Source organism: Nematostella vectensis, chromosome 5, assembly GCF_932526225.1.
Source record: "Nematostella vectensis chromosome 5, jaNemVect1.1, whole genome shotgun sequence".
Classification (NCBI taxonomy): domain Eukaryota; kingdom Metazoa; phylum Cnidaria; class Anthozoa; order Actiniaria; family Edwardsiidae; genus Nematostella; species Nematostella vectensis.
In genome coordinates this window covers 7,255,708-7,283,491 of record NC_064038.1, presented here as the reverse complement: position 1 = coordinate 7,283,491, position 27,784 = coordinate 7,255,708, and the positions used below count along the sequence as shown (strand labels likewise).

The 27,784-nt window shown below is 38.8% G+C and overlaps 1 protein-coding gene across 1 annotated transcript; it reads right to left on the bottom strand.

Moving 5' to 3' along the window:
- Positions 1-1,970: 1,970 nt before the first annotated feature.
- Positions 1,971-24,656, bottom strand: LOC5501963. The gene is made up of 6 exons (XM_032370243.2): positions 24,416-24,656; positions 19,914-20,128; positions 19,643-19,821; positions 17,425-17,550; positions 7,737-7,988; positions 1,971-5,496 (listed from the first exon to the last, which is right to left on the bottom strand). Exons 1-6 carry the CDS (start codon positions 24,497-24,499, stop codon positions 5,180-5,182), a joined length of 1,173 nt encoding a protein of 390 aa, XP_032226134.1. The 5' UTR covers positions 24,500-24,656; the 3' UTR covers positions 1,971-5,179.
- Positions 24,657-27,784: the final 3,128 nt, after the last annotated feature.

Genomic DNA, 27,784 nt, shown 5'->3' with positions numbered 1-27,784 from the left:
ATTGGGCCTACTTATCACTGACGTAGTGACAAATATTACAACGACAGCACTCATACCGGATCGGTAAGCTAGTTTATCCTTTTTTTGATCACAAGCGCTGGACTCCTTTTTTTCGAAACCAAAGGACCGAGTTTGTTTGAGTTTTTGCTCACTCTCCACACGAGCCATCAACGCATAAAGGTTTTCTAAATGTCTCTACGTCTAATGAATTCGAATACCATCTTAGTGCTATTATAGTACGTAACGATGGAATGACGTCCTCTGATTGGTTCATTGCTCTCGCTTTTGCAACAGACATGAAAATAAAATGCATGTTTCGAAAACGAGAACACAAACTCTAATAATAACTTAAACCAAAATATGAATCACACTCAATTTTTTTCGCCCTTCAAGAATACCAATCAAATATGAAAAACAATATCAGACTGCATTCTTAAGCTATTTGCGCATGCTCCAAATAGCTTCTAAGTCGTCGTGAAGCGTGGTTGCTGGCTGGCTGGCTTTGCTTCCCAAATGAACTTTGGACCCTTCTTTCAGGTTCAGGTACCACCCCTACCGTAGTGTCAAATTGTTTCTTGTGAATCTCATACCACCCCTCCCCTTTTCAGTAGATGTCTAGTCATGTGCTTATTTGCTAGCGTGGGTATCCTGTGTCGTGGCCCACTATCTCCCTATCAACTACGTGACTCGCGAACGAATATTTATACGCTATATAATTGCTGTGTAGACAACCATGTGGGAAGCTAATTTGATGGAAAAGCGCAATCACGTATAATCAGGATAACCGCGACGTGTATCAAACTCATTTCCCGGTATAACTCGAACTTTTCATGCTCGATCGAGTCTTTTCTATGATCCATGCTACAACTGCAAACCCAACCTCAAACTTTTCCACAGGGCTCCCATTTCCACAGGTAGACCACACTAGAGTATTTACCGAATCTAACTAGACGCTGCGCGCAGGGTTGGCTGGGATAACTGAGATCTGCAACTTGTTTGGGCACTGTGTTGTGACATGTATGACAAAGATTTGAATGACAACTTTAGATATAATAAAAATATATGTTGAATCTTGTTTTTCATTTCAAATGCCTATCACAACACTGATTAGGGCAAGAAAGGTACGAAGCAACATCTGTTGAGGCCACATTTGTTATATTGGCCACATTTGTAATAAGGTAGGCCACATTTGCAATAAACTATCCGATATCTCATAAAAGAAACATCGTATGACATCCAAACTTGGTAGGTGTCATGGGGAGTGCAACCAGATGGTCACGTTATATGTAACGTCATCCATGACGTCATTTCAAAATAAGAAATATAAACATAAAAGGTATGTATGATAGACACATCGTCAGGCTGTCAAACATGCAAGATGTCATGCCTATGGGGCTACGCGCGCGGCCTGCGGCCGCGCTTGGCTCCGCTATTACATATGTGGCCTCAACACTCCTTGTCCGTCGGTGAAGGAATTAATCCGATTTCCAAAGTGTAAAAAGAACAGGGAACACGGGGTTGAGCAAAATAAACACTTAAAGATCCAAATTTGTTACAATAAGAAAGGGGTGGTAGAGGGTATACCGTACTATTGAGTATAAGTCGCACCCAAAACGGGCTGGGAGACTAAATAAAATCAGCTCAACAAACATACAATTATCCATTTATTCATCAAGTGTGTTTATGTGCTATTTACAACAATGTAACTCAGCCAGGCATCCGTAAACACGTTCCTAATACTATTTCAAATACTTATTTGGACATGAATGTTTAGACTCCCCCGACACCATTTAACACGGCGTGAAGCCCTTGGTTACACTTTTTCTTGTTTCCCTAGCAGTGGGGGGGGGGGGGGGGGGTGCTTAGCAGGGGGTGGCGCAATGGGTGCATAATGCCCCCCAATATTAAAAAAAATACAAGGAAATGACAAGTAGGGGCGTGGCTGTTTCCTTGATGTTTGTATTGCCCCCCCCCCCCCCCCCCCCCAATCTTACGTTGCCCTGCTACGGCTAGTTCTCGGATACCGTAAAATGAAATGAATATATAGCTTAGTGGAGCTGTTAAAAGTATAATCCCGAGTAAAAATTCCACGTATAAAAACCTTTCAGTGTGATATATCCCTAACGCCAGCCTTTAATTTTAAACTAGTTTCTTATTTGGTAAAAAAGAGTTCTTTTTGGTACGCGGATTACTGCGAAACAGTACTAGGACGATTTCAAGACAGAAAGCAAAATGAAAAGTTGAAGCCATACCGAACCAACACAGTAAGTGCTTATATACAGGAGCAAAAAAAATGGCAAAATTAAAATTGTAAGGTTGTGTTAGCTTACATTTAATTTATATTTTGCCTAGAGGTTCCTTGCATAATATAAAACAAAATGAGTTTTTTTTGGAACATGATCCGTTCTTGGTATGTAATTGAGAAAGTTTCCATAGATCAATTTTGCCTAAATTGGGCAATTTCAGACAAATCAAGAGTCTTACAATTTACACAATATTTTTTATGCAAGAAACCAAGCGAATATAAGCTAACACGACCTTACAATTATTATTTTCGTTTTGATATGTCGTTTGATACGAGTAATATATCGGATATTTTTAGTTAAACTAAGGGACCGTTCATTATTTAAACAGGGGTGAAATTTCTCAGATCCCTCTAGTTGAAATCTGAGTTTACAGAGTCACAAAACTTCCAAGCCCCCTTATTGAAATTACATCTAATTGAGAGGCATGGCTTTGCATACTTACCTTTTAAAACTCCCCACCCCTTCCTTTGGTTAACCTGCCCCTGCCCCTTGAACGGTCCCTTAATTTGTGTGAAACAAAAACCACTAGAAACGACAACTACAGAAACTAAAACTACTAGAAACAACTAAAAACTGAATCTATTTGAATCTACAGAAATTAATATCCCTTTTTTTATATCCCTATTTATAGAACTGCAGTACTCTATAAATAGTGCAAGCAAATTCCTAGAGGGACTTTACGATTGTTATGATATTATTTTCCAATTCAAAGTCTGTGTTACCACCTGACCTGGCCACAAAACTCCTCAGCTCTCTGTGTGTTTTCAACTCAATTAATATGGCCACCATAATTTGCAAGTGAGAACTAAATGTAAGTAGCGCAAGAAAGCATCTAAGATCATTTGAAAATTCAATCCATCATGCATGAAATCAATTTTTCGTTCAAACTACAAAATCCAATAGATAGAATGTGTTCTGTTGAATGTTCATATGAATGCCTTGTTTGATGTATCTTCACAAACAAAAACTTGTTTTTTCTTTCGGTTATCGTTTATCTTTGTACATCAGATCGACACAAAAACTTGTTTTCTTTTGGTTTATCATTAATCTTATTACATGAAATCGCAACAAAAACTTGTTGTCTATCGGTATATCATTGATCTTTGTACATCAGATCACCTATAAAAACTCGTTGTCTTTTGGTTCATCATTGATCTTTGTACATGAGATCACTACAAAACCTGGTTCCTTTTTGGTATATCATTGAATTATTTTTTTTTATATCAGGTAATATATGAAAAACGAGTGCGAGGGTTTCATTAGGGATTCCAACACCAAAAAAGATGAAATCACGAGGCCGTCTGCGGCCGATTGATAAACAGGCTAAGCCAACCAGAAAGAGAAGCAACAACAAATGACATTTGAAAAGAGTCCAGTGGAAATCTGAACACACTCATTGCTATTTTGCCCTAATTGTAAAAGGCGGTTTAAGCGGAACGCAAAACTGCTTTTCAAACTATTGAGCAAACAATGCCGAGAAGTAATTGCAAAGTTATGTTGTCAAAAAAGAATATGTGATCCACAGTCCAAAGTTTGTGTCCAATCAGAACCTGCTTTTCCTCAAGGGAAACACAATAAATACATTTTGAAATTACATTACTTTTTAAGTACATTTAAAAATTGGTTGAAGCTAGCATCCCAAAGTCTTTAATGTGCAAAAGCCAGTGGCCTTTTTTTTTTTTTTTCATGAGTGGCATCTTATTAGAAAGCCATTAGAAAGTGCCCTTGATAGATCCCGGTGGAATGTCTAAAGATTGGCCAAATCTTCACAAAGTCAGCTGACTGACGACAGATATAACCAGCATGGACCCCGGACACTAAACTACTGGCTCAGTAAGTCATGGAAGGTTGTCAACGGAAAGGGCGGGAGATACTCGACAAGAACTGTTCATGGTATCACTTGTGGGCTCCGCAGTCATTTGATAGAGGCGGTATACATAAATCTTTGCACATGAGATCACTAAAAAAACCTGGTTGTCTTTTGGTATATCATCGATCTTTGCACATCAGATCACTAAAAAACTTGTTGTCTATCGGTATATCATTAATCTTTGTACATCAGATCACTACAAAAACTTGTTGTCTATCAGTATATCATTAATCTTTGTACATCAGATAACTAATTAAAACTTGTTGTCTATCGGTATATCATTAATCTTTCTACATCAGATCACCTAGAAAAACCTGTTGTCTATTGGTTTATCATTGATATTTGTATATCAGATCACTACAAAAACTTGTCTTTTGGTTTACATTGATCTATCGGTATATCATTGATCGGTCGGTATATCGTTTAACATTCACATCAGATCACTAAAAAAAACTTGTTGTCTATGATCTTGGTACATCAGATCACTACAAAAACTTGTTTTCTACCAGTATACCATTGATCTTGGTACATTATATCACCTATTAAAACTTGTTGTCTATATCGGTACATCTTTGATTGGTTATCGGTATATCATTGATTTTTGTATATCACACTCGACAAGGCAGACTTATTGTCTACCAGCATACGAGAGATTATAATAACTTTTAAACGATTGATTTAATCAGAGTTATGTTGTTGGATCTTCGGTCTTTCTAGGTCTATTCACTTTATCGGTATTATAATGATGGATCTACGATTATCTACATCAACATTTACAACTTGATTTGTCGAATTGAATTTGTATATGACGGATCTTCGTACATCCTGTCACTATGGAAACCTTAAACTAGTTATTCTTGTTAGCAAACGACGGATCGTCGAATATCCGATCACTATGGAAACCTTAAACTACTTATTCTTATTAGCAAACGACGGATCGTCGAATATTCGATCACTATGGAAACCTTAAACTAGTTCTAAAAAGCATTTAATTTTACCCCACTCACGGCACTTCGTAGAATACTTCTACATCACTCGGGGTAAAGTATAGAGACCCAGACCCAGCCAGGCAGGTATTGAGCGTGCAGCCGCTAGGGAGATGGTAGGAATGTGGGAATGTGTAAGATAATCTGTTGCTGTTGGCATTATTGGCGATGACCAGGTCGCTTCCACGGCCAAAGTCCGGGCCAGCCGAAGAAAAGTCTCCGATGGCACTTGTATCTGGGGTGGACTTCAGGAGCATTTTATCGGGCTTGTAGCCTTGTGTATTATAAAGAGTAAAGAGGAACGCCTTGCTCGACGAGACCCTACAGTTACACCCTGAAAAAACACAGACATTCATTAAGATACTTATTGGAATCGCGGTGATGCTAGATACTTATCCCTCAGATACTAATCAGTTACTAAACAGATACTAAAACAGTCGGGGGAGTCCTTCATTAAAAAATAAAATAATAAAAATACCTATTTACCGAGTAAAATTAGCTAGAATATTATTCACAGCAACGTCTTTAATTCGTGTGGATCCTTGACAAATGTCTGATTAGAATATCTTGTCTGATTCCTGGTTTAGACGCTATCCTGGGTAGCAGAGCCTCCAGACTTCTCTCGTCTAGTGACGCTCAGCCAAAATGCCGCAAAGAGCGAAGCGAGGAGGCTCTGGGCTAGCCTGCGTGCATCCGGTTTCATTCCCTGCTAGCAGAGGCCTCTTTTCTTTGTATTACAATGGGATGGCGAAATACAATGGAAAGAGGCCTCTGCTAGCAGGTAACCGGTTTCAAAATTCTTATTGTATAACCGTCTGCGTGTTACCGGCTTTTTTGTCCGTTCAACTAGCACGGGTATGCGAAGCGATTTCTGATTGGCTACTATTTCGTTTTGATTGTATAACGCTCTCTGATTGGCTCACACTCTGATATGCGTGTGACAGCTGAAGAGAGCTTTGCATTTCTCTCGTGATCAACAATGGCGGAATGTGAATTTTTTTAGTGAAGTCCTTGGAATACTGCATTCAAAGCTGTCGAAGAACAATATAACATTGAGACCCTAATGTCAGAGCAAGAAGAAAGTATGAAACATTTTTTTGAAGCGGAAAACATATTTATAAAACTCCAAACCGGCTACGGCAAGTCATTGATATACTTACCAATGTTTGCCGATCGTAGCGGATGTTCTTGAACGGGAAACCTAGAGAATCAAGCCTAGTAGTTGTTGTATCTCTGGCTCTTATGAACGATCAAGTGGCAAAACTCAATAACATAGGAGTCCCTGCATTAGCACTGAAAGATTTTATCCAGCAGATACTGAACGGGTTTTATGTTGTTATTTATTCGCTTTCTCAGCGCCTTAAAGCCGCTTCGACAAATGTGCTGGCTATCCTTAGTTTCTGGTGACTTGAGATCCCGTAGCTTACGCTTTATATCAAAAGTCCCTTTTCTTCCAATAAGGCCTGATGCACACTGGCGATATAACGACATAACAACATAAGAAATTGACATAATGGCATAAGGGAAAAAACATGTTTTTTCTTTTATGTCGTTATCTCCATGTTATTATGTCGACGTAATTGCCATAAGTCGCACCCTTCACACTTGAAAATAAGGACATAAGAATGCGCGCGCCTATCTTGTTATGTCATTATATTGCCAGTGTGCATCAGGCTTAAGAACACGATCGTGCACCTTCGATATCAGAACATACGATCAGCAAAGACCGCAAACAGGCAAATCTATGTATAGTGCAGAGCTGTAGATTTGCGCCCGGCGAACTGTCCCTTTTCTTCCAATAAAAATAAACCGGTTTTGCGGTTATGACGTCAGTCACACAACACGAGAGCTGTGAGCATTCAAAGTTTTGTTGTTATTTTCATACTGGAGTGATTAAAAATATCGCCGAATGGCCCATGGAGAATTTTTTCTGCACTAATTTATGTCATATCTGCAACAACACTTCTTTAGGCAAGTTTTATTTGTTTACTGGCTCTAAGACGAAGAAGGAGCAATTCCTAGAAGGTCTGTTTATTTTTCTTTACCAGCAAACGTTACAATAAGAAACAGCCTGCGCAAGGCAGCTTGAAAAGCTAGAGAATGTAGTAAAGTAATTATTGATAAAGAACTGCAAAAATTCCCGTCCGTCCGCCTGTCTGTCTGTCTGTCTACCACTTAGCCACGTGGCTCACGACTGGCGTCCGTAAGATCACGGATTCTCAAGTGTTTTCACTGTTTTTTTGTCTCGAAACAATATATCTTTTTATTTTTCTTGTGCAATACACAGACAATAATTGTCGAGTTTGTTTACGGGCCTATTTTTGCCTGTACCTTCTGTTTAAAAGTACAATTTGGTGTATTGGCGACATAAACAATAGATAGCCCAATCTCAATAGGATCGTTTTTATATCTTACACACACGAAAAGGATCGCCTAGATATCGTACACACTCGTAACATATACCACTTATTTTATCGTACACACTCGTAACATATCACTAATAGTATTCATCTCTATCACCTATTCGCGGTAAAAAAACTCACTTGTCTTATCACAGAAAGAGGGCGCGCTTACCAGTCCATGGCTTATCGGCGTAGCCACCGAACACATATTGGCCAACCTCGACGATCGTGACGGTAGGGCCTTTGTCTTCGCAGAGGAAGCGAAATTTACTCGCCGCCCATCCATCTGACGACGCATGCCAGCAGCGCCGCCAGGAGCTCGTGGGAGAGCTCAGGACGGGAGCGAGAAAGGTGTGCAGGTCTCTCGTGTAGTTCAGTGTTAAGCTTGAGGCGTTCATCAGAATGGAGGACGAGTTTAAAAACACTTAAAACAAAAAAAAAATAATATGGCTTCTGTTTGATGGTTTCCATGACTAAAAGCTGAAAACTCTTCAAGCTGCTACTTTCACTTCTCTTGCTTACTTTCGAGCAAAATCAATAACTCTGTAAAAACGTCCTAGAGGCCATTGGCGAAAACGCTGCCCCGTCAATGCGCTTTAAGGAATCCCAACTGGCCATTGAGTATACAGAAATGGTGGACACAACAGTCAAACGATAAAAGATGCCGCTGACAATTGCGGGCTTGTCCCGCAATCTCAAACCATCGGAATACATGGGCTGCACCGTGCTGTGATTGCGAAGTTGCCTAAATGCATATGTTTGCCTCGTTGAATCATGCAAATGATTAGTATAGTACTTGGCGGTTCTGGCGCATTTTGGTGAAATGCGCTAAAACCAAGCCAAGTCTATACTACTACTGTTACCACAGTATATGAATAGATTAGTGGAAACTATATGTTATAATTTTTTGGTGAAACTATATGTTATATTTTTTTGGTGAAACTATATGTTATAATTTTTGGTGTCAGCTTATGAATAAATAACTTGAGTCACAGCATGACGTCATTTATAGGGGTTCGGTGTAGGATAGCAACACTATATGGTATCATATTGTGCTGAAACTATATGATACAAGATTTTGGTATCAGCTTATGAATAAATTAGCATAAATTGCCATAAGTTAGTGGCTACTATATAATGAATAGGGTAGCGTAGATTGGCATGAATTAGTGGAGACTATTGGTATTATTTCTTAGGATCATCACTAGTCAGATTGTCCTGCCGTGGTGCGTCAGCCATGCGCTGGCTATTGAGCACGGCCTCCGCTTTTCTCTTCACTGTCGTCTTCGCTTTCGCTTTTGCTGCTGTCGCCGTGGTAGCGTGGAGTCGTTCTGAGGGCTGACTTCATCTTCGCCCTGTCGCTCTTGTTTAGACCGCGTAGGGTTTCGTTGGTGTTTGATTTGTCGTTGATGACGTTGCCGTTGGGGTCCTTATATTCGTTTTTTTCCGAATATGAATACGGGGTGTTTCAAACCCGTGACTAGAGTTTCGGCGTCTACAACGGTTTTCGTGCTTCTGTCGTCGAAGTAGATGGTCGTTTTCGTCTCGACGTCTCGCGCGACTTTGGTCATATACTACTATATTAGGGATTATTTTAAAATAGTTTCGGTGCCTTAAGATGGTATACCTTCTCCAAATTAGTGGATGCCAGTATGTGTCAAATAAAGATTCGTCTGTCAAATGGGTGATCGGGGTTATTGTCCGATCTTATAGTGCCCGTAGGCTAAACTTTTGATTCCGTCTTTTGATATATACCTTTTATAATCGAAACAGCTGAGTGACACTTTATTGATTTCGTAGCTTCCTAAGTTATGGTTTTGGCTTCTGGTGGTCTTCATTTTTTGGTGCATCTGTCTGTCGTCCCTTAATGTAGTTTTTATAGTCTTCATGCTTGATGTTAATCTTGATCACATTATTTTTTATTCCCTTTGCTGTCTTTCCTCCTGATTGGTCGTTCTTTACGCAACTGTACATCTTCGATCGTAGTCCAACAAACTCGCAGATCGGGATTCCTGCGGCCTCGTCTTTGAACTTGCCGATGACTTTTTTGTTTGTTTTGTCGACGTATGTGGAGCTCTTTGGGTAGTCACTATTGTCGAATCTGTGTTTGTCGTTCCAGAAATCTTGGTACACGTCTTCTGTCTCTATCTCGTAGGTCAGACTGTCTGTATCCATGAATAGTAGCCTTGCCTTGTCTCCGTACTTCTCTTTGATGTAGTTGTAATGGTAGTCGTACATCAGTACCTTGCTGAGGTCTAGGATGCACATGCCCGAATAGGCCGGACTGTTAAGGGTCAGTGTCTCTTTGATTTTGTGGACGGCCACTAAGTCCTTGTCGAATATCTTACTACTCACATAGGAGGGCTTGCATGTCAGTTTGAGTAGTTTCTTCTCGTCAGTCACCAGTCGGACGTCTTTTTCGTAGGTTCTCCATGGTCTTTCCAAACACGCTGTTGTTCATCAGTTTGAAGAAATCTTTCTCGAACCAGTTTTTGGCGTTTTTACGTTTTTCGGTGTTGAAGTCTATACACTGCTTTAGCCATGGTGATTGGTCTAACTCTAAGACACGGTGGACTCTAGTTACTTTTAGGCCTAGGTCTGTGTATAGCTGGAGGTTTCTGTAGTGTAGTACGTACTTCTATTTATAAGGTTGGGATCAGTTTTGAAACTAGACCTTTTTGTATGCCGTTTTTGGCTGCTATTTTGCCGCAGTAGTCGGACAGCATGTCTTTTTGCACGTTCGCTCTTTCAGCGGCTAGTGGGTAGTTGTTGTGCAGGTCGTGGAGGCTTTTGGGGTACTCTAGGTCGACTTCTAGTATCAAACCCTTTTTACTATTCTCTTCGTACTTTGCTAGGTTTAGATTGTTGATGTTCTTTTCTGTCATCCACTTGAACCCACCAGTTGGTAGGTATTGGCTCATAGCCCACCCGTACAGGTTGTTTGCGTCGAGCTACATAACATACTTTGAGGGCGCCGTCTCATCGTATGATTCCATGTACTTATTAATGGCCTTGCCGTATCTGTTGGCTATGTATGATATGCCACCGCGCATACCCTTCTCAATGATTTGGAACATGTCAATGTCTGTCATGAGTTCATGTTTGATGTCTGTCATCTTTAGCATAGCATCCCATGATAGACCGGGGGATGTGAAGTAGTCGCATGGGTCTAGCTTATAGTACTCTAGGCATGTCTTTCTAAAGTTTTCAAACACATCGGCCAATAGTAGTATGTCAGAGTCAAGGTATAAGTCGTGGTTGTCGCCCATGGTTTTAAGCTTAAACTTCTTCCACACGGTTCTAGCATGTTTGTAATCGTCCTCTGAAATGTGTTGGTCGTACATGATGCTATAGAAGTCCTCCTTAGCTGGTAGCTTGTCGTCGAACCTCTCAAAGCTGTCCATGTAGTCGTATGGGTATACTCCCTTTCTAGCCATAAGGTCGAGTCTCTTGCCTTTAAAGCTCTTGGAGGTGTATTTCAATCCCTAGGTAGGTTGCCTACCAATCTCTCCAAGCTGAAGTTCATGACCTGGAAGCTGTCTATAAAGGTGAGGTGGTTGCCAAGCATGAAGGCCATGTACTTCTCCATGTTGTTTGGTATAGCGTTGATGTTCATTTGCTTCTCCTCACCCTTACTGTTCACATCTGTGTGCTTCTTTACAATGGCTCCGATTTCCTTCATTATGAAATGGCTGTCGTAGCCTCTTAGGTTGTGAAATATGACGGGTACCTTTATCTCTTCAGGATTGATTCAGGTTACACTCTTGGTGCGCCGAGCCTCTTACCTACTTACAAGTTATGTGGCAGTTGTCTCGAACTCGAGTGTCCTTCTTAGTGTATTCCTTGTTGCAGACGTGGCATTCTTGGGCTTTTTGGAATTGGTCCTCATCATGCTTTGACATTTTTGGTGTTTTATTGAAGTGCTTCCTCATAATGTTCTTACAGTATTTGACTTCTTCTAGCATCTTCTCCATGAACTTGTACTTGGCTTTTTCGCCTCTGTAAATCCGCGTCTGCTTTGTACACTTGTCACCATAGGTGCAGACTACTTTATGGGCACATCCGCAGTCAGTGTGTCTTTGGTAGGCTTCAGTTTATGATTTATCAAAATCGGGCTGGCATCCATGGATCTTTTCAGCTATAGCCTCAAAATCAGCGTAGATGACGAATGGTACTGGTTGTTGCTTGTGGTGGTTTGTGAACTTGAGTGTGCTGTGTTCCTTATCAGGCATCTTGACCGCCTGTGTCCCATTAATCTCGAGGCAGTTCTCAATGTGGTTGGTTAGTACTCTTTCAGAGCTGAAGCACTGGAGGCAGCTCATACAAAAGTGCTTATTATGTTAATGTTTCGTCTGGTTGTACATGAATTTGTTGAAGTCTTTGATGAGTAGGTAGTGCTTGTTACTACCCTCAGTGATTAGTAGAAGCTCCATATGGTCTTCGAACCTCTCGTTTGATATGTATATTGGGTACGGTTGTTCACTACCTTAGCTAAATACATTAATGTTGATATTGTTTTGCTTCTCGATTTTACTATAGTGTTATTTGACAGTCACCGGGAACTCAACACCTGAGTAGCCCAATTCGTTTACAATCTTGTCAGGTTTCTTAATTCTTTACCCTGTGGGTTCAGGTGTCTGATGTGGCACCGTCTGAAGCAATCGTTGTCCTCGTTCTTCATGTTGATCAGCCCTTTAGCACTATTTCGTAGTTCTTTCTGTGTGGGGGGAATGGCGGTCTTGTCTTGCGGGTCCTAGGTGCTGGACAGGCTTCGTCTCCTGGGGCTTAGCAGTAGACCGATTAGTTCAGTCAGTTTATTGAGGTATCTCTCATTCATATATATATTAGGGTTACATATTTTCTGTGAGTCGCTCATATATACAGTTACTATTTACTTTATTTTTTAAGTGTCGAACGCACTTTCCTTAGATCCGAGTGGTCCGTGACGAACCCGTCGGATTGTATGCTTATATATGTTTTTAATTTTTCTAGAATGTCTTGATGATCACGTCGATTATGTTGCGTGTATAGTGGTTCCTCTGGTGCTTCCTCGTATTCGTGTGGTTAGTCTTTCCGGCCAAAGAGTAGTTCTTGCCGTTCCCACACACTGGACAGTACCACTCCTTGTTAAGCATTTACTTGGTTTTCGACCTTTTTATGGATTCTCTTTTTTCTTCGTCAGTTGCGCAAACTGGGGGGCGTCCTCGTCCTCTCTAGACTTGCATATATACTACTACTATACTTTTTTCTATAAGCTTTTATGGTGCGTTTAAATCCCTAAATGGTATCCAACTGTTAAATTCGTCACTGTACCCCTTCTACTTCACCAAAGCTTGCTTCTTTTTATAATTTCTACGAATGACTTTATCAATACGGAAAACATCCTGCTTGGCTTTTAATAGTTCAGGCTCATAGGAACTACCTTGTATGTCTTCATTATTTAGATTTTTAATTTTGTAAGTGACTGGATAAGTGTATTGTATTTTAGACTTCCTCAGTCTAATTCGGTGTGTAACCCTTGTCGAACACATTTCGTTTGTATTTACTTATCCTAACCTTATCACCTGCTTTAAACATAGGTTTTTGTTTTGGTGTCTCCATGTTACCATATAGACTGAAATATACTAGACCTTCATTCTTCTTTTTGCTAGCTTCTACAGGCGTCATCTTAATGCTTGAGTGTTTGGTGTTGTTATACTGTTTCAAAATCTTAGGTAGCATCTCTAAATATTGCGTATTACCTTGAACAGTAAACTGTCTCCACATTTTAGTTTTAATTGTTCTATTCCATCGTTTGCAAACGCTGCTCTTTTTTTCATTTTCGGTGGAATACATTTGTATAGCATTTTTCTCTAGTAGGTCTTTCAGGTGTCTGTTAAAGAATTCTTTACCCTTATCAACCCATAGATACTCTGGTTTTCTTTCTTCCTTGAAAATTGTTTTGAATGCTTCAGTTACAGTTTCACCTTTTTTTTTATCTTTTAACGGTATGATCCAACCATATTTACTAAATACGTCTAAAACCATGAGTAGGTATCGAAACCCTTTATTCCATTTGCTAAACTGTTGCATCTCGACTAAGTCGGAACACCATATTTTACCGGCTTGAGTAATTCATCAGCTAGTTTCTCTTGCAAGTTTTCGTCTCTCGACGGGTTTTCCCTTTTTTTTTACTTTTTGACACCCAGGCCTAGCTTCTTTCTCGTATTGATTACATTGCGTACGACAGTGGTTCCTCATGGTTTCTCTTTCCAAGGTATTTGATCGGTTGATTCAACCATTTGTCTATCACAATCACCCTTATCCTTTCCCGTGTCATAGCAAATATCATAGTGGGCTGATATCTCATCCAATTTATTCAATGGTTTGACTTTCCAATCAGTTACCTGGCCAGTCTCTTTATCATACGTAAGTTGTTTTTCGAGCGTATTGTACGGCCCATGTATTTATAGCTCCCAGGCGTGAACCCACTTTTAGGCTTGGGTAGATAGCCGATTATTTTATGGACGTCGAGTTTGCCACCTTTCTTTGGTGATACCTTGGCCGACAAATCTGATGTGGTACTATCAATACCTTGTTCCACATATCGGTCTGCCGCCTTCTTTATCGCTCTATTAGCAAGATCTGATTTGACAGCTTGAGAGGCTGTTTGACGGAGAACTAGCTCTCAGAGCTTTCCGAAAGCCTTTGCCCCAGTCGCGAACAGGAGCTTACCAAGACTTCCACCTTCTGTTGCCTTAATAAATTTAGACTTCATCGCACCACATTCACCACACTCTCCAACCATACGGAGGCGCCCATTCCCAGATACCTCTGTTATCTTGTTGACGGTATCAATGAATTTCCTCTGTCGCAAACAGTACATTTTGCACAATATAATATCATTAGATAATAGATGCGAAAGTCTGGATGAGAATCTCGTCGGGCTTCAGTTTGAAATCTAGTAGAACGTCAATAGGTCTCCGCCCTTTATTACGCTGCTGGATGTAGTAAATACAGTAGTATGCACAAATAATCGAGTTAACAGTCTGGATCTGAGATGAGTTGTATTCAAATGGCTTGTCGCTAGTTCTCATATATTTAACGCACTCGATGGGGGGTTGGAGGCCGAAACTGTAAAAGTACTCTACGCATTCGTTATCCGTTTTATTACATATAGCCACCCAGTGTGTGCCATCACCGTCTTGTAGGTTAGCGATTAGACTACCATTTTTTAATAGGAGGTAGCATGTCTTTACTAAATGTCCCGACATAGTTTTTCACGTTCCTCATAATTGTGTCGGTCTTAATGTTGCTTAGCGGCTGTTCCAGGTTCCGAGAAAGGGGGGGGGGGGGGGGTGGGAGTGGGCGGCTCATTGTCCCTGGGAGTTGAACCCTTTTGCTGTCTTTTTTTAGTGCGCCTCCCCTCGGTCTCCTAACAACTGTCCCAGGCAACACGATCCCTTTACCACTAAAGACACCCCCCAGTAGATTAGGGAGTAGGGACGCAGCGAGGCCACCGAGAAGGGCTCCGAGAAACCCCCCTTATTTTGTTAGTTGTGTTTTTGATAGCTTGATATCAACACCTACACCATTCATTTTAGCCTTACTTCATTTGCTGTCTCGTTAGACGAATCCCTGTGGTTGTACCTTAAGGAGTTCTGTCAGGTGTTAGTGCTATTGTTTCAACAGTGACAGCATCAGTTTCTAAGAGACTATCGAAAAATGTACAGAAACACGCAGACATCGTGATGCTAGCTAAATCTAAATTGAGTTCAATCGATTATCTTATTAGTAAAGCATTGACCGACAACCAAATATCCTCAGACGGATACAATCTCATTATCAAAGAGGCTTTATTATGATAAGACCCCATATGGGAAGCTTATACATATCTCTAGAGAAAGATGGTGATCACTTTAGTTATAAACTCACTATCATGAATGTACGTCCATCCTAGATGATCACAAACCTGCTTCCATAACTTCTCATAATATGTCAGTGTCTTAGGACTGATATATTTCATACATTGCCTCATACTCTGCTTTTCATCTTTCAATTGAAACAATTTGTAGAGAATGAATTTTACCTGAACAAACCGTTTTCTAGTAAACAATTAATTCATAGCCGTTTCAACTAGTCTAAACCTCCTGTGTAGGTCATGCTTATTCCCTTCTAAGTCAAAATGAAACTACACATTTTCTAAATGGTACTTCCGATGGTACACTGACTTCCTACGTACCCTGTACAAACCACTCGGCGGCATAGTCGTATCCATGGTGAACACCACAACTTCTACTCACATTAGCTCCATTGTCATTTACCATATCCTGCCTACCACAACACGCCTCGAATCTTTCCGAATCTTCCTTAGTCACGCACTCCGCTATCCTTAGATCACAAAATGGACAATCGTAATATCCCTCTTCCTCTAATGCCATGTGGATCCTTGCATTACAATCCATTCTATATACTAACACAAGAGATTATATAGATTATATATTATATATTATATTATATTATATTATTATAGAGTCGATTTCCAGTTTTTGGTGTATATATATATATATATATATATATATATATATATATATATATATATATATATAAATGATGGTTGAAGGCTTTCATAGAAAGTGCTCAATACTCGAAAGTAGAGCGGTGTATAGTGTTGGTTTGAGAAAAATACAAACTACATAGGTTTCCCTACAGGTCTGTTTCGTGGTTGCCCACTCATCAGGGGATTTAATGAGAATATTCCTACCATCGTATATATACTATTAACATTGAAATTTACATAATAATAGACTGATAGTTTTAGCTAAGGCGGTAAGAGGAACAATAGCGAGTCAGTGTTTGCTGAGTTCGGTGGAGTTTCTGTGTTTGGCGTGTCGGAATGATGCGGTGTGGTTTCTGTACCTGGTCTTGAAGCTGTTTTCAGTGAGCCCGACGTATGTATATATATATATATATATATATATATATATATATATATATATATATATATATATATATATATATATATATATATATATATATATATATATATATATATATATATATATATATATATCGTACATTATCATTGTGATATTAAGTGAATCCCTCATTTAAAAAAGGCATCTATCCATCTATCTATCTATTATATTTTCATGTGACGTCATGACACAGCACATCTAGAACGTTCCACTTTGTCGGCGGGAAAGTCCCTTAATACAATAGACATACCCAGACTCGCCAGCAGGGAATCCCCTGACTCACTCCTAATGATTAAAATTCTAAGAATGTCACGCAACAGCCGTAACCATAGGATTGTATCTTAAAAATGAAACCAGCACACACCGCACAAAAATATATAGTATCCATAAAACTAAAAATAACATATAGTTTCATAAAAAATTATAACATATAGTTTCCACTTATCTATCCATAGGCTTTTGCCACAATATAGTAGCGACTAATTTATTCATAAGCTGACACCAAAATCTCACCACAATATGATACCATATAGTGTTGCTATCCTACACCGAACCCCTATAAATGACGTCATGCTGTGACTCCAGTAGTTTATTCATAAGCTGACACTAAAAATTATAACATATAGTTTCACCAACAAAATTTAACATATAGTTTCACCAAAAAATTATAACATATAGTTTCCACTAATCTATTCGTATAATGTTACCACATTATGAAATCTACTGATTTACTTATAAGCTGTTACCATAATATGGATTCCATACGATGGTGAGTAATTCAATGACCCCCATTGCCTTTTCCCATTTTACGAGAAATTCTTCTTTATTTTTCCTTACAAGTACCCTTTTGTTGTTCCACTACTAGTATGGCAAATATGACTCTTTGCTTGTGTTTTACTGTACCTTTACCGCTACAGGTGAAACCGTCCCCATTGAAACCGGGCTTGCACAAGCATTCGTATGAGCCCACGGTGTTTGTGCACGTGGCGTTCACATGGCAAGGATCTGAGGTCTCGCACTCATTCAAATCTAAAACAAAAGTCACGAGAATAAAGGTTCTCTCAATCACCGATCTATCCAGTCATGCCATGTTTACTTCCTGTCAGATAGTAAGTTAGCCAAACAATTCACGTTTTATCCACTAGAACTTAAAACTCTCGAATATTCAACCCTAGTAATTGCTATTACTTCTAAACCATAAAAGCTAAGTGGCTAAAACTTGGTGACTTTTCCTAAAATCTATATGCGGACGTTTTGATGCCATTGAAATGTCGAAGAGACGCTCAATGTTACCATGGCAACCGTTTTTTCACACATAGGTTTCCCAAAAACTAAAAAGTGGTGTTTTTTGTATGTTGGTCCTGTTTCTCAGATTTAAATGCCTCTTTTGACTTTATAAGTTTGTTCAGGTGACAAGTTTTACAACAGCGCTAGAATTTTTACCTAGGATATTTGGGGGGAAGGGGTGAGGAAATTGTGCTTTCTCAAAGCTGTTGTTAAAAAATGTCACTAGAGCTAATGTTGTGCATTTATCATATGAGCAGAAATACATGCATGCAAATACTTTTTTGTAACAATTACAATTTTTGTTTCTTTTGCAAAAATCATAAGAATCCAAGATGGCGTAAATTCTTCCAAAAAATGATTATAAACGTTTTTATGGCCGTTATGCATTGTAAAGCAGTTGAAAGGTTGATTTTGACGTATCTAAATAAGGTAAAATGATTTCAACCCGATATCTGATAATTGAGGCAATATTTGAAAGAATATCTAGACATCGTATTTATGACGTCATTATAACGTCATAATTGATTCGACCACACCCAAAATAGGGCGATTCTTTGCATACTGATGATTATTGTCTGTCAGTTCAATGGTCATAGCCTAAGCGGTTTATGAAATACGAAGATGGGGGGTGCCTTTTAGCCCCCCCCCCCCTCCCCAAGTCACACAGCTCAAAATAGCCCAGTCTGAATAGGGTTTATGGAATGGTCATTATTTAACAGGGGGGGCTGCTTTATTTGAGGGCCGATTGAGAGTGCCGATTTTGGGGAGGGCCTCAATTATTAAAAAGAGTTAGGGGAGGGCCGAGCCTTCTAATAGTCTGAAATTTCAAAATTTCGTAAAACCCCTTATAGTTAAAAAAACAAGAAGTTCTCGTGTAGAAGTTAAGTGCTCGAGCTCATAGATTGGTTGGCCATTCAATTGCAAAGGTTAAATCTATTTTTTTTCTTAGATTTGTGTGGGGCAGTTCACACATTTTTCATAAACCAGATTTATGCAAGACACCCATTTCTTTGCATCCACTGTCTTGGCTGATCACTAACCCTTTGTTTCATAATTTCTCTGTTTGTTTTATAAAAGAAATAGAACAAAAACAAATTGCTTGTAGTCTTATTTTATTAAACAAAAGAGATTATTTTATTGAAGGCATTGTATGTCTAGAAAAGGAAAGGTGAAGTCTGATAACCATAACAAACAATCTGATTAGCTGTGGAGGGGATGTGCAGTCATAGATATTATGGAAAGTAAGTCTATTTTAAAAGACTGCTTTTTTTGGTGGTTGAGTGGGAGGGGCACAACCCGTGTGCCCACCCCGAGCTGCATGCCTGTACATACCCAGTAAGCCATTTTGGTCTAAATGGTGGCCATGATAATAGCTACTGAAAAGATTACTGCTCATGTATTAAAATATAGTGCAGGGGGCGAACGCAGCCTATAGGCCTGCAGTCACTGGACTGCAAAAAAAAAAAAAAAAAAATTGAAAATCTTATTTGCATAATGAGGGGGGAAATTCAAATGTTTACTCCTTCGAGTACGTAGTTTTATATATATGATGAGTGTAACCGTCGGAACTTGACATTTACCGCGCGGTTTATTCTTTTCTTAGACGCCTAGTATTCCTGTGGTTATTTCTGAAATATCTAAAAGTTATGTTACGTCAGATGGCTTGATTCTTCGACTTTTCCAAAGATTTTGACGTGAGCTTATTCTTAATAACAGTTTTAGAGAGTGGGAGATTTATTTTACCAGCTCGTCATATATCAAAAATTTATTCGACGCCCGGGTAGCTAGGGAACAAAATTATGACAGCATTTCCTTAATAACATGCAGTATTTACCTTCACACTTGTATGTCTTTCCGCCTTCTCGCATCTTGCACGTCATACCACTGCTACAGAACATGTTACTGCACTTGGTCACTGGTTTCACAATAGCGTAGTACGCGTCAGGTGCTCTGCCAGGAATGAAATGTTCAGGGAACGCAAAATGGGTATCGCTATTCAACTCACATTGCGACCTGAAAAAAGGTTAGAATTCAGATCAATTGGCGCGAAAAATTTCACTATATTTGTCCGTTTGTCCGTCTCTCTGTTTATCAGTATAACTTACGTTTTACGGATGTAGTTGATCGAGTTACAAGCGCTGTTGCGCCTGCATATCGCTCGACAGTCTTTCTCGGTTGCTGTTATTGTCTCAATCACATGACCCTTCAGCATGGAATTCGGCATCTTGAAAAAGCCATCGCAAACATCTGCATTGACGTATCGCCATAGCAGCAGAATGATTGACAGTACAATCTTCGATGTAGCCATTGGTGATTTTAGCTGAAATATAATGATGGTGTTTAAATGTTTTTATTTGTTACTGAGATGTGAAAAATGGTATTTCGTTAGTTTTTACCTTTGATTCTCTACTCGAACTTACTAGGTTATATACCAAGTTCCCTATTGAAGACTCATTTTGGGCGCGATTTTCGTATTTTTTTTTGGTTTTTATTAATACATATATACTTGTTCTGATTGATTCTTTTTTAGAAGATGCGCGTTTGCGCTCAGATGTTGAAAAGAAATAATTTATTTAGGTTTTCAAATCATCTTATAAAAATACTCTCGAATTGACTATCTGGAATTTATTCTTGTGCAACACTGGTCCTCTTGTCCCTCTCACAGTTACCTTAGGGTTCGGACTTAGCAGGGGGCGTAAATTCGGGGATGGATCTTTGTAGGCAAGAGTGCATTTATTGTTTTCAAAGATTGCGAGGACAATTTTGGGGTAAAATAAAAATTCATCTATTTTGACAGGTCAGTTTTAAGCCAACAATTCGTGTTCTTCAAGCTGAAGTGTTGTTAGGTGTTACTCTGAATTTAGGAAAAAAAATAATCGGGCAGATTCAGATATTTTTATTTTAATAAAAAAACATTGCTTCCATTTAACTTGAATGTAAAATAATTTAACTTAAATGGAAAATAATTTGATTTTCAAGAAGATTGAATCTAGCGGAATCTGATAAGTTATGGATGTATTGATGCGAAAATTGCGCCGAAAATGAGTGTTCTATAGGGAACTTGATATAAGCTGTCAAGCCAAAACAACCTCGGCGCGCCACCTTAAACTAAATTCCGTTATACGATAAGACCATCTACGTTTCAATGACTTCTTATGGAATTTTCACTGGCCACGGAAACCTTGATCTAATTTTCGAAAAGATGTTCTTCCTTATAAAGGAAAAAATATTTAAAGGAAAAGATTAAAAAGAAAATTCTGAAAGACCCCAAAAAACATAATCGTGTTAAGTGCCCTAGTGATCTACACTTTTGTTACTGTCTCATTTAAAATTGCAAACATTTTCTTGGTTCTTTTTACTTTTACTCTCAACTAATTAATTTTGAGCAACGGGGAGAAAAAAGCCAGGTATGCTCCATGGTCTAGTTTTTTACAAAGTTTAACCAAACTACGTCATGATCAACCTTTTTTCGTTTCTCTGATTTCCCTTAAGACAAACTCGTCGAGCTTTCACTGTCTACAAAAACCTGAGCAAATTTTTTAACAGCTCTTCTTCCTAATTAAGGAGAAATATTTAACAGAAAAAAGTGAAAAGAAAATCTTTGAATGTTGGAGTACGAACTTCATGTACAGACGCGTTTTTCGCAGGCCTGCTCTAGGATGTAGTTTCCTACATTCTCATTTTGAATATCATATTATCAAAGCACACTAAAAAATGATATGTTTTATACAGGCATGTACCCAGGATTGTCTGGGGGGGGGGGGGGGGGGGGTTAGCAATCATAGCAATCATAGGTATCAAACTTTTAAAACCCTTATTGATAAATATGTGAAATCCAAACCTAAAAAAGCTAAGAACCTTCTATTCTCTTGTTTTGTAGACTTTAATAGAGCATTTGACTGTATTCCTAGAGGAAACCTGTTTAGCAAACTTAAAAAAGTGGAAGAACATGGCAGTTTCTTGTCCGTTCTACAATCTATGTACTCCAATGAAAAATCAGCTGTAAAACTTGATAACCTGACCACACCCGCCTTCAGTTGTGACTCCGGGGTGAAACAAGGGTGCATGTTATCGACTACATTTTTTAATATGTACTTAAATAACCTACCAGAGGCACTTAACACTGAACAAAACAACGCCTTAGAATTAAAAGGGGAAACATTAAATGCTTGCTGTACGCCGATGATCTAGTTTTAATCTCCGAATCGGCGCGTGTATCACCGCTTAATGTAACAACTGCAAGACAACCAAACTTAGGGTAAGTCGTCTAAGCGTCAAGGGGGTGTAACAGGGGTGTCATTTAGCTTTGCGTCACCGATGACGTCATACCAAATACGAATATCAATATCTTGAGCTACGGGAGTTGTTGGCTAGAGGTCAAGGGGGGGAAGGTCCAGCAAAATGGACACGTGACATAACGTCATTGATTACGTCATCATAACTAGGAAAATCATATCTTGAGCTACGAGAGTTGTGGAACGACCAAACTTAGGACAAGTTGTTTTAAGGTCAAGGGGGGTCAACAAATGGGACACGTGACATTACGTCATTAATGACGTCATCATAACTAGGAAAAATCATACCATGAGCTACGAGAGTTGTGACACGACCAAATTTAGGCCAAGTTGTCTTGAGGTCAATTGGGGTCCAATAAAATAGACACGTGACATGACGTTATTGATTACGACATCATAACTACTAAAAGTCATATCTTGAGCTACGAGAGTGGTGACACGACCAAACTTAGGGCACATTTTCTTGAGGTCAAAATATGCCGAAAATCCGTCGTCCCTTAGGGCCCTTTAGAAACTGTTTACCGGCAAACTTAAACCCTCTTAAATTGAAATAGAATAACATGATTGAGGTGTCTTAGAAGTCCTTTCATTTTGATTATATCTTATAAAAACGCTAAAGCGACGGGGTATTACATTCTAAGAACTCTTTGGGTTTTTGTCTTCTGCGAGCCGAGCATTTTGAACGGACATTTGACTACCCGGAAAGAACCAAGCACTCGAAGTAAACTAGCCAAGCATTTAAGCATTAAGCGTTTAAAACTTGTTACATTAAGCGTTAACTGTTTTATTACATTAAGCGTCGCTTTTTGGTAACATTAAGCGTCAGTGTTACCTTAAGCGGCGATTTTTATTACAGCGTTAGTGTTACATTAAGCGGCGATGTTTGTTACATTAAGCGGCAGTTGTTACTCTAAGCGGTGATACAGGGTACGTGTGGAATGAAATCACACCAGTAGAGAAAAAGAAATACTCTATGTTGATGTTTGTAGACAAAGATTTGAGAACATTGACTTGCAACTTTGGCAAAATGAAGTTTTCAACGATAAAAGACATCAAACCACGCAACGCAATAAGCTTAGAACATATAGCGACCATAAGGATAACTATGAACTAGAGAACTACCTTGAGATTTCAAACCAAAACCACCGAAGGTGCCTCACCAAATTGCGCATTAGCAACCATGACCTCGAAATAGAGAAGGGGAGGTAACACAGACCTTATGAGCAAGTTCATGAACGGACATGCCAATTCTGTCCGGACACGGTAGAGGACGAGTTCCACTGTGTCGTCAACTGCAGTTAAAGAGAACGTGACACGAAATTCTCTTTTGCTTATTTTGACAAAATTGACTAGTTAGTATTATAGCGTAATATCCCAACAATAATTCCCCCAATTTTCGATACTTGATTTAAAGAAAAACCAGATTTTTGATCCTTTCAAAATGAGCAATTTTGGCAAATTTTCGCACGAAACCGGCGACATCCGAATATCTAATTTGCATATCACTTGTGACGTCAAGAGTTGGTGATACACATTAGCCATTCCCATACAAAATAAGACGCTCTCACCCAAATTACACATATAATTGATATCGTTGAGCCCGAATCTTCCCCAGAAAATAGCTGAGTGTAACCTGAGCAAATTATTCAATTTGCAGCAATTGGAGCGGTGATTTTTAATAATATTTTTTATAAGCTTTTGAACACCATTTGCGCGCGAATCACCCAACTTTTCGGCAAACTCACTCCTTTTTCGATCACAGTTGTGATCAAAGCAATAAGATATACGCTGTAAATAATTGCGAAACGATATTACAAGGCAAAAAGTAACGCATCTATATTTCTGCAGAGCAGAATGCATATTTTGAAAGCGTCTATGCTTTCCAATAATACAACAGTAGATGATGATGCAGTAGATGATACTAGCATTATAATCCCTGAATAGTTCTAATGTTTTTCTAAAGAAAAACTGCCATCAAGACTTGGTTTATGTGAAAGGGAATGCACAACAACCGCACAAATGTACATTTACTGGCAAAACAAAGCGTACTGTGCGATAAGAAAACACTCACAAGAAAACCTGCTGTGCTGTTTGAAGGCGAACTGGTATTTTTGCGAGTTTACTAACTTTAGTGAAGTTGTTCGCCCCATCTTGGTTTTATGGCCGTTCGCATTTGTACGTGGAAGAAATCGTTTATCTACAACTCAGTTTGCGAATAAAAATGCATTGAAATGAAGTCCAATCCAATAGAACATATTCTAATAAAATTAACCATTCATCCTTACCGGTAAAAATGTAGCGTTGAAACTCACCGGTAAAAATGAACCGTTGAAACTCATTTGCTTGAATGAACGGATCGACTCGAACTGGTAAACACTCCAGGGATGTCTTTTCATTCCATTCACTTCAGTTGTCGATTAAACCCCTATCTTATTGATAGGAAAAAGTTATTCTTGGATCCATTGTTTGAACATTGTAATCATCTTTCTTTACCAAATCTTGAAAAGCGATGAAATATAAAAAAAATACAAGAGATATGCTCGTTCTTAGACGAGCAAAATCTACAATGGCAAGCAAAGTTCCACTGGAACCCCATCAAGTGTGTACAACTCTTGGCGTCAGCCAATCACAAAAAAGTCGCCAAGACAAGACATTTTCAAAACACGATTACAAAATAACTGTTATCAATAAGCGCAGAGGCATTTTTAAAACCAAACATCGATAGCTATATTTTGTTATAAAAGCTTATGTATTTTTCGTGTCATGGTCTCTTTAAGAACTTTTTTTCTCTAATATTTAACCCTCCAACGAAAATAGCAAAAGAGGCGGAAAAGTATGTTTTCTCATGCTTTCAATTAGGAAACGAAAAATAGAAGGGTAATGTTATTGGAGTTTACGTTTTTATAATTCGCTTTCAGTCAAAGCAATGTACTAAATATGTATACGGTGAAGTGAATAAATTGTATTGAACCCTGTGCACCTCCCGGTGTACGCTCCTGTTATATGCTGTTCTGGCCAAATACTTGTTTTTATCCTTGGTTTATTTCAAAATTCAGAAAGTTTCAAGTGAAATAAAAATATCCTTTAATTGGCAATCATCAAGGTGATCTAATTTCTGAGTCAAATTAGTTTCTCTATTATCATTATGGCAGAATAACGGAAAGAAGTGTAAAATGGGTAAAACAGGGCCCTATGGTAAAAACAACCTCTTTTAATATAAATTATTGATTGTTATTAAAATAATTTAGTCAAAGTTTTCAACGCTCCCACTACAATGCATTGAAGTGTAGAACAACGCTTAGGAGTTTAACCTAATTTAATAATAGAATCAAACCCTTTACGTTTCTTTTGTTTCTCTAGAGTTTCTCTCTTTCAAATTCGAACTAAATTTACACTGAATGTGAAAAATTGAGCATTTTTTTAAAAAATAGCTGATGTCGTCAGGGGGTAATCGTGTAAGGGAAAAAGTTCAATCTTTCATTGGTTACAAAAACTTAAAACGCAAATTTTCAAATAGCTCTTTTTCCAAAATGAAGGAGAAAAATTTAAAGGGAAGAATGAAACCGAAATTCGTGCTAGTTGTTTTGTGGGTAACAGTGTTGAGAAAATGATAGATTTGTAAAGAACCCTTGTCAGCCACACATTTGTTATTGTTCTCACTCAAGAATATCCGCTAAGAATTCGTTGTGTACTCTTCAGAACCAAAATAGATAACGAAATTTCCTACAAATTCTGAATACTAACAAGGATAGCCATCGCTCTGTGACAATCTGGCATAGCAATACATAATACAATATAAAAAAAGGTTGTTAATCAAAAGAAATTCTCACGAAGTCTTGAGAAAAAGGATGTCTTCAGTTATGCTGCTAAATAAACATGGTTTGGTCTTTTGTCACTTCTAAAACCTCCATTAAGCTGCTTTTACAAAGTTTAATCAAACTCCGTCATCATCAAATCGTTTCGTTTCTCGGATCTCCCACAAGACTAATTCCAACTTTCATTTAGTTACAAAAACTTTGCGCAAATTTTCAATTATCTCTTCTCCCTGATAAAGGAGAAAGATGTAAAGGATAAAAAGAGATCTTAAAAAATTCCAAAGGTTGTGTTCAAGTCCAGGAATCTTATTGGTTAGTGGATTGAGAAAATTATACATTTTGTAAATGGGCACTTCTCAGCCACACCTATTGTTCTCAATTAATATTGAAAAACCAAAGGTTAAGAAATTTTGAAATAACTATTTAAAAACGAAGGTTACTGTTGATTTAGCAGATTCTATCCAAACAATTGTGAAATAATCTATAAAATAGCTGATGGAAATAGCCCTTTCTAACACTAGTTATTTTGCTAGGATGATAGAAACTTTAAACAGCAAGAACACTAAAGACCAAAGACCTTTGAGTAGTACTGTAACTCTCGTTCAAACGGTTCCCCCCCCCCAGAAAAAAAAAAAAAAAAAACTAAAGAAAAGCTCAGTTTTCTTTAAAAAATGATGGTTTTTGTGCTGTTCTACCCTCATCAATGTTTTATATAAATGAATCCCAACCATCAGATCATATTCTAAAATGATAATTCATTGGTATATTTGGATCATTCGAAACACAAGATGTTATTTCATAATGCGTTTTTTTGAAGGTCCGTTAAATTAGCTTTCATTGAAATAAAAATTTCCCTGATTGGCAATCGTCAACTTAACCTTAAATCTAATTTTACTAAAAATAACGCTTGTACTTAACGGAAAGGAGAAAAATGTTGCTTTAGAAGCACACTAGCATACACACATTGGCACCAGTCGGGCCAAGACGGGACGCTAGCACAGTCTATTACCCGTGCAGCTTTTAAAGTCCACATCTATGTATACATACTCCGCCGGCTATCCGGCGGAGTTTTAGACTAGCAAAGGTCGCATGCGTGATCCGCACAATTGGCATCACGCTAGCCCGGTCGCAGCTCTAGATCCCACATGGATCTAAGTTGTGGTTTAAAGCACTTCGTCCGAGTCGAAGTCGCCCTGCAGTTTTTTTTTTGCCGATGAAGTTTAACTGAGGCAAACCGGCTATGCCATGCTCACGAGTCCTAATAAGGACGAAACAGCTGTCCATGGTTGCCGAACTGCACGGGTAATAGACTGTGCTAGCGCCCCGTCTTGGCCCGACTGGTGCCAATTTGTGTATGCTAGTGTGCTTTTAAAGACCACATTTATGTATACATACTCGCAAGGATAGTTTGGCTATCCGACGGAGTTTTAGACTAGCAAAGGTCGCATGCGTGATCCGCACAATTGGCATCACGCTAGCCCGGTCGCAGCTCTAGATCCCACATGGATCTAAGCTGTGGTTTAAAGCACTTCGTTCGAGTCGAAGTCGCCCTGCAGTTTTTTTTTTTTTTTTTTTTTGCCGATGAAGTTTAACTGAGGCAAACCGGCTATGCCATGCTGACGAGTCCTAATAAGGACGAAACAGCTGTCCATGGTTGCCGAACTGCACGGGTAATAGACTGTGCTAGCGTCCCGTCTTGGCCTGACTGGTGCCAATTTGTGTATGCTAGTGTGCTTTTAAAGTCCACATCTACGAACTTTAACCGAATTCCATAATAATCAAACCCTTTTTGTTGATTTTATTTTTCTCGAGACGAATGACTTTATTATCTCAAAACCATGACGTCATACAACCTCACGCAATCAT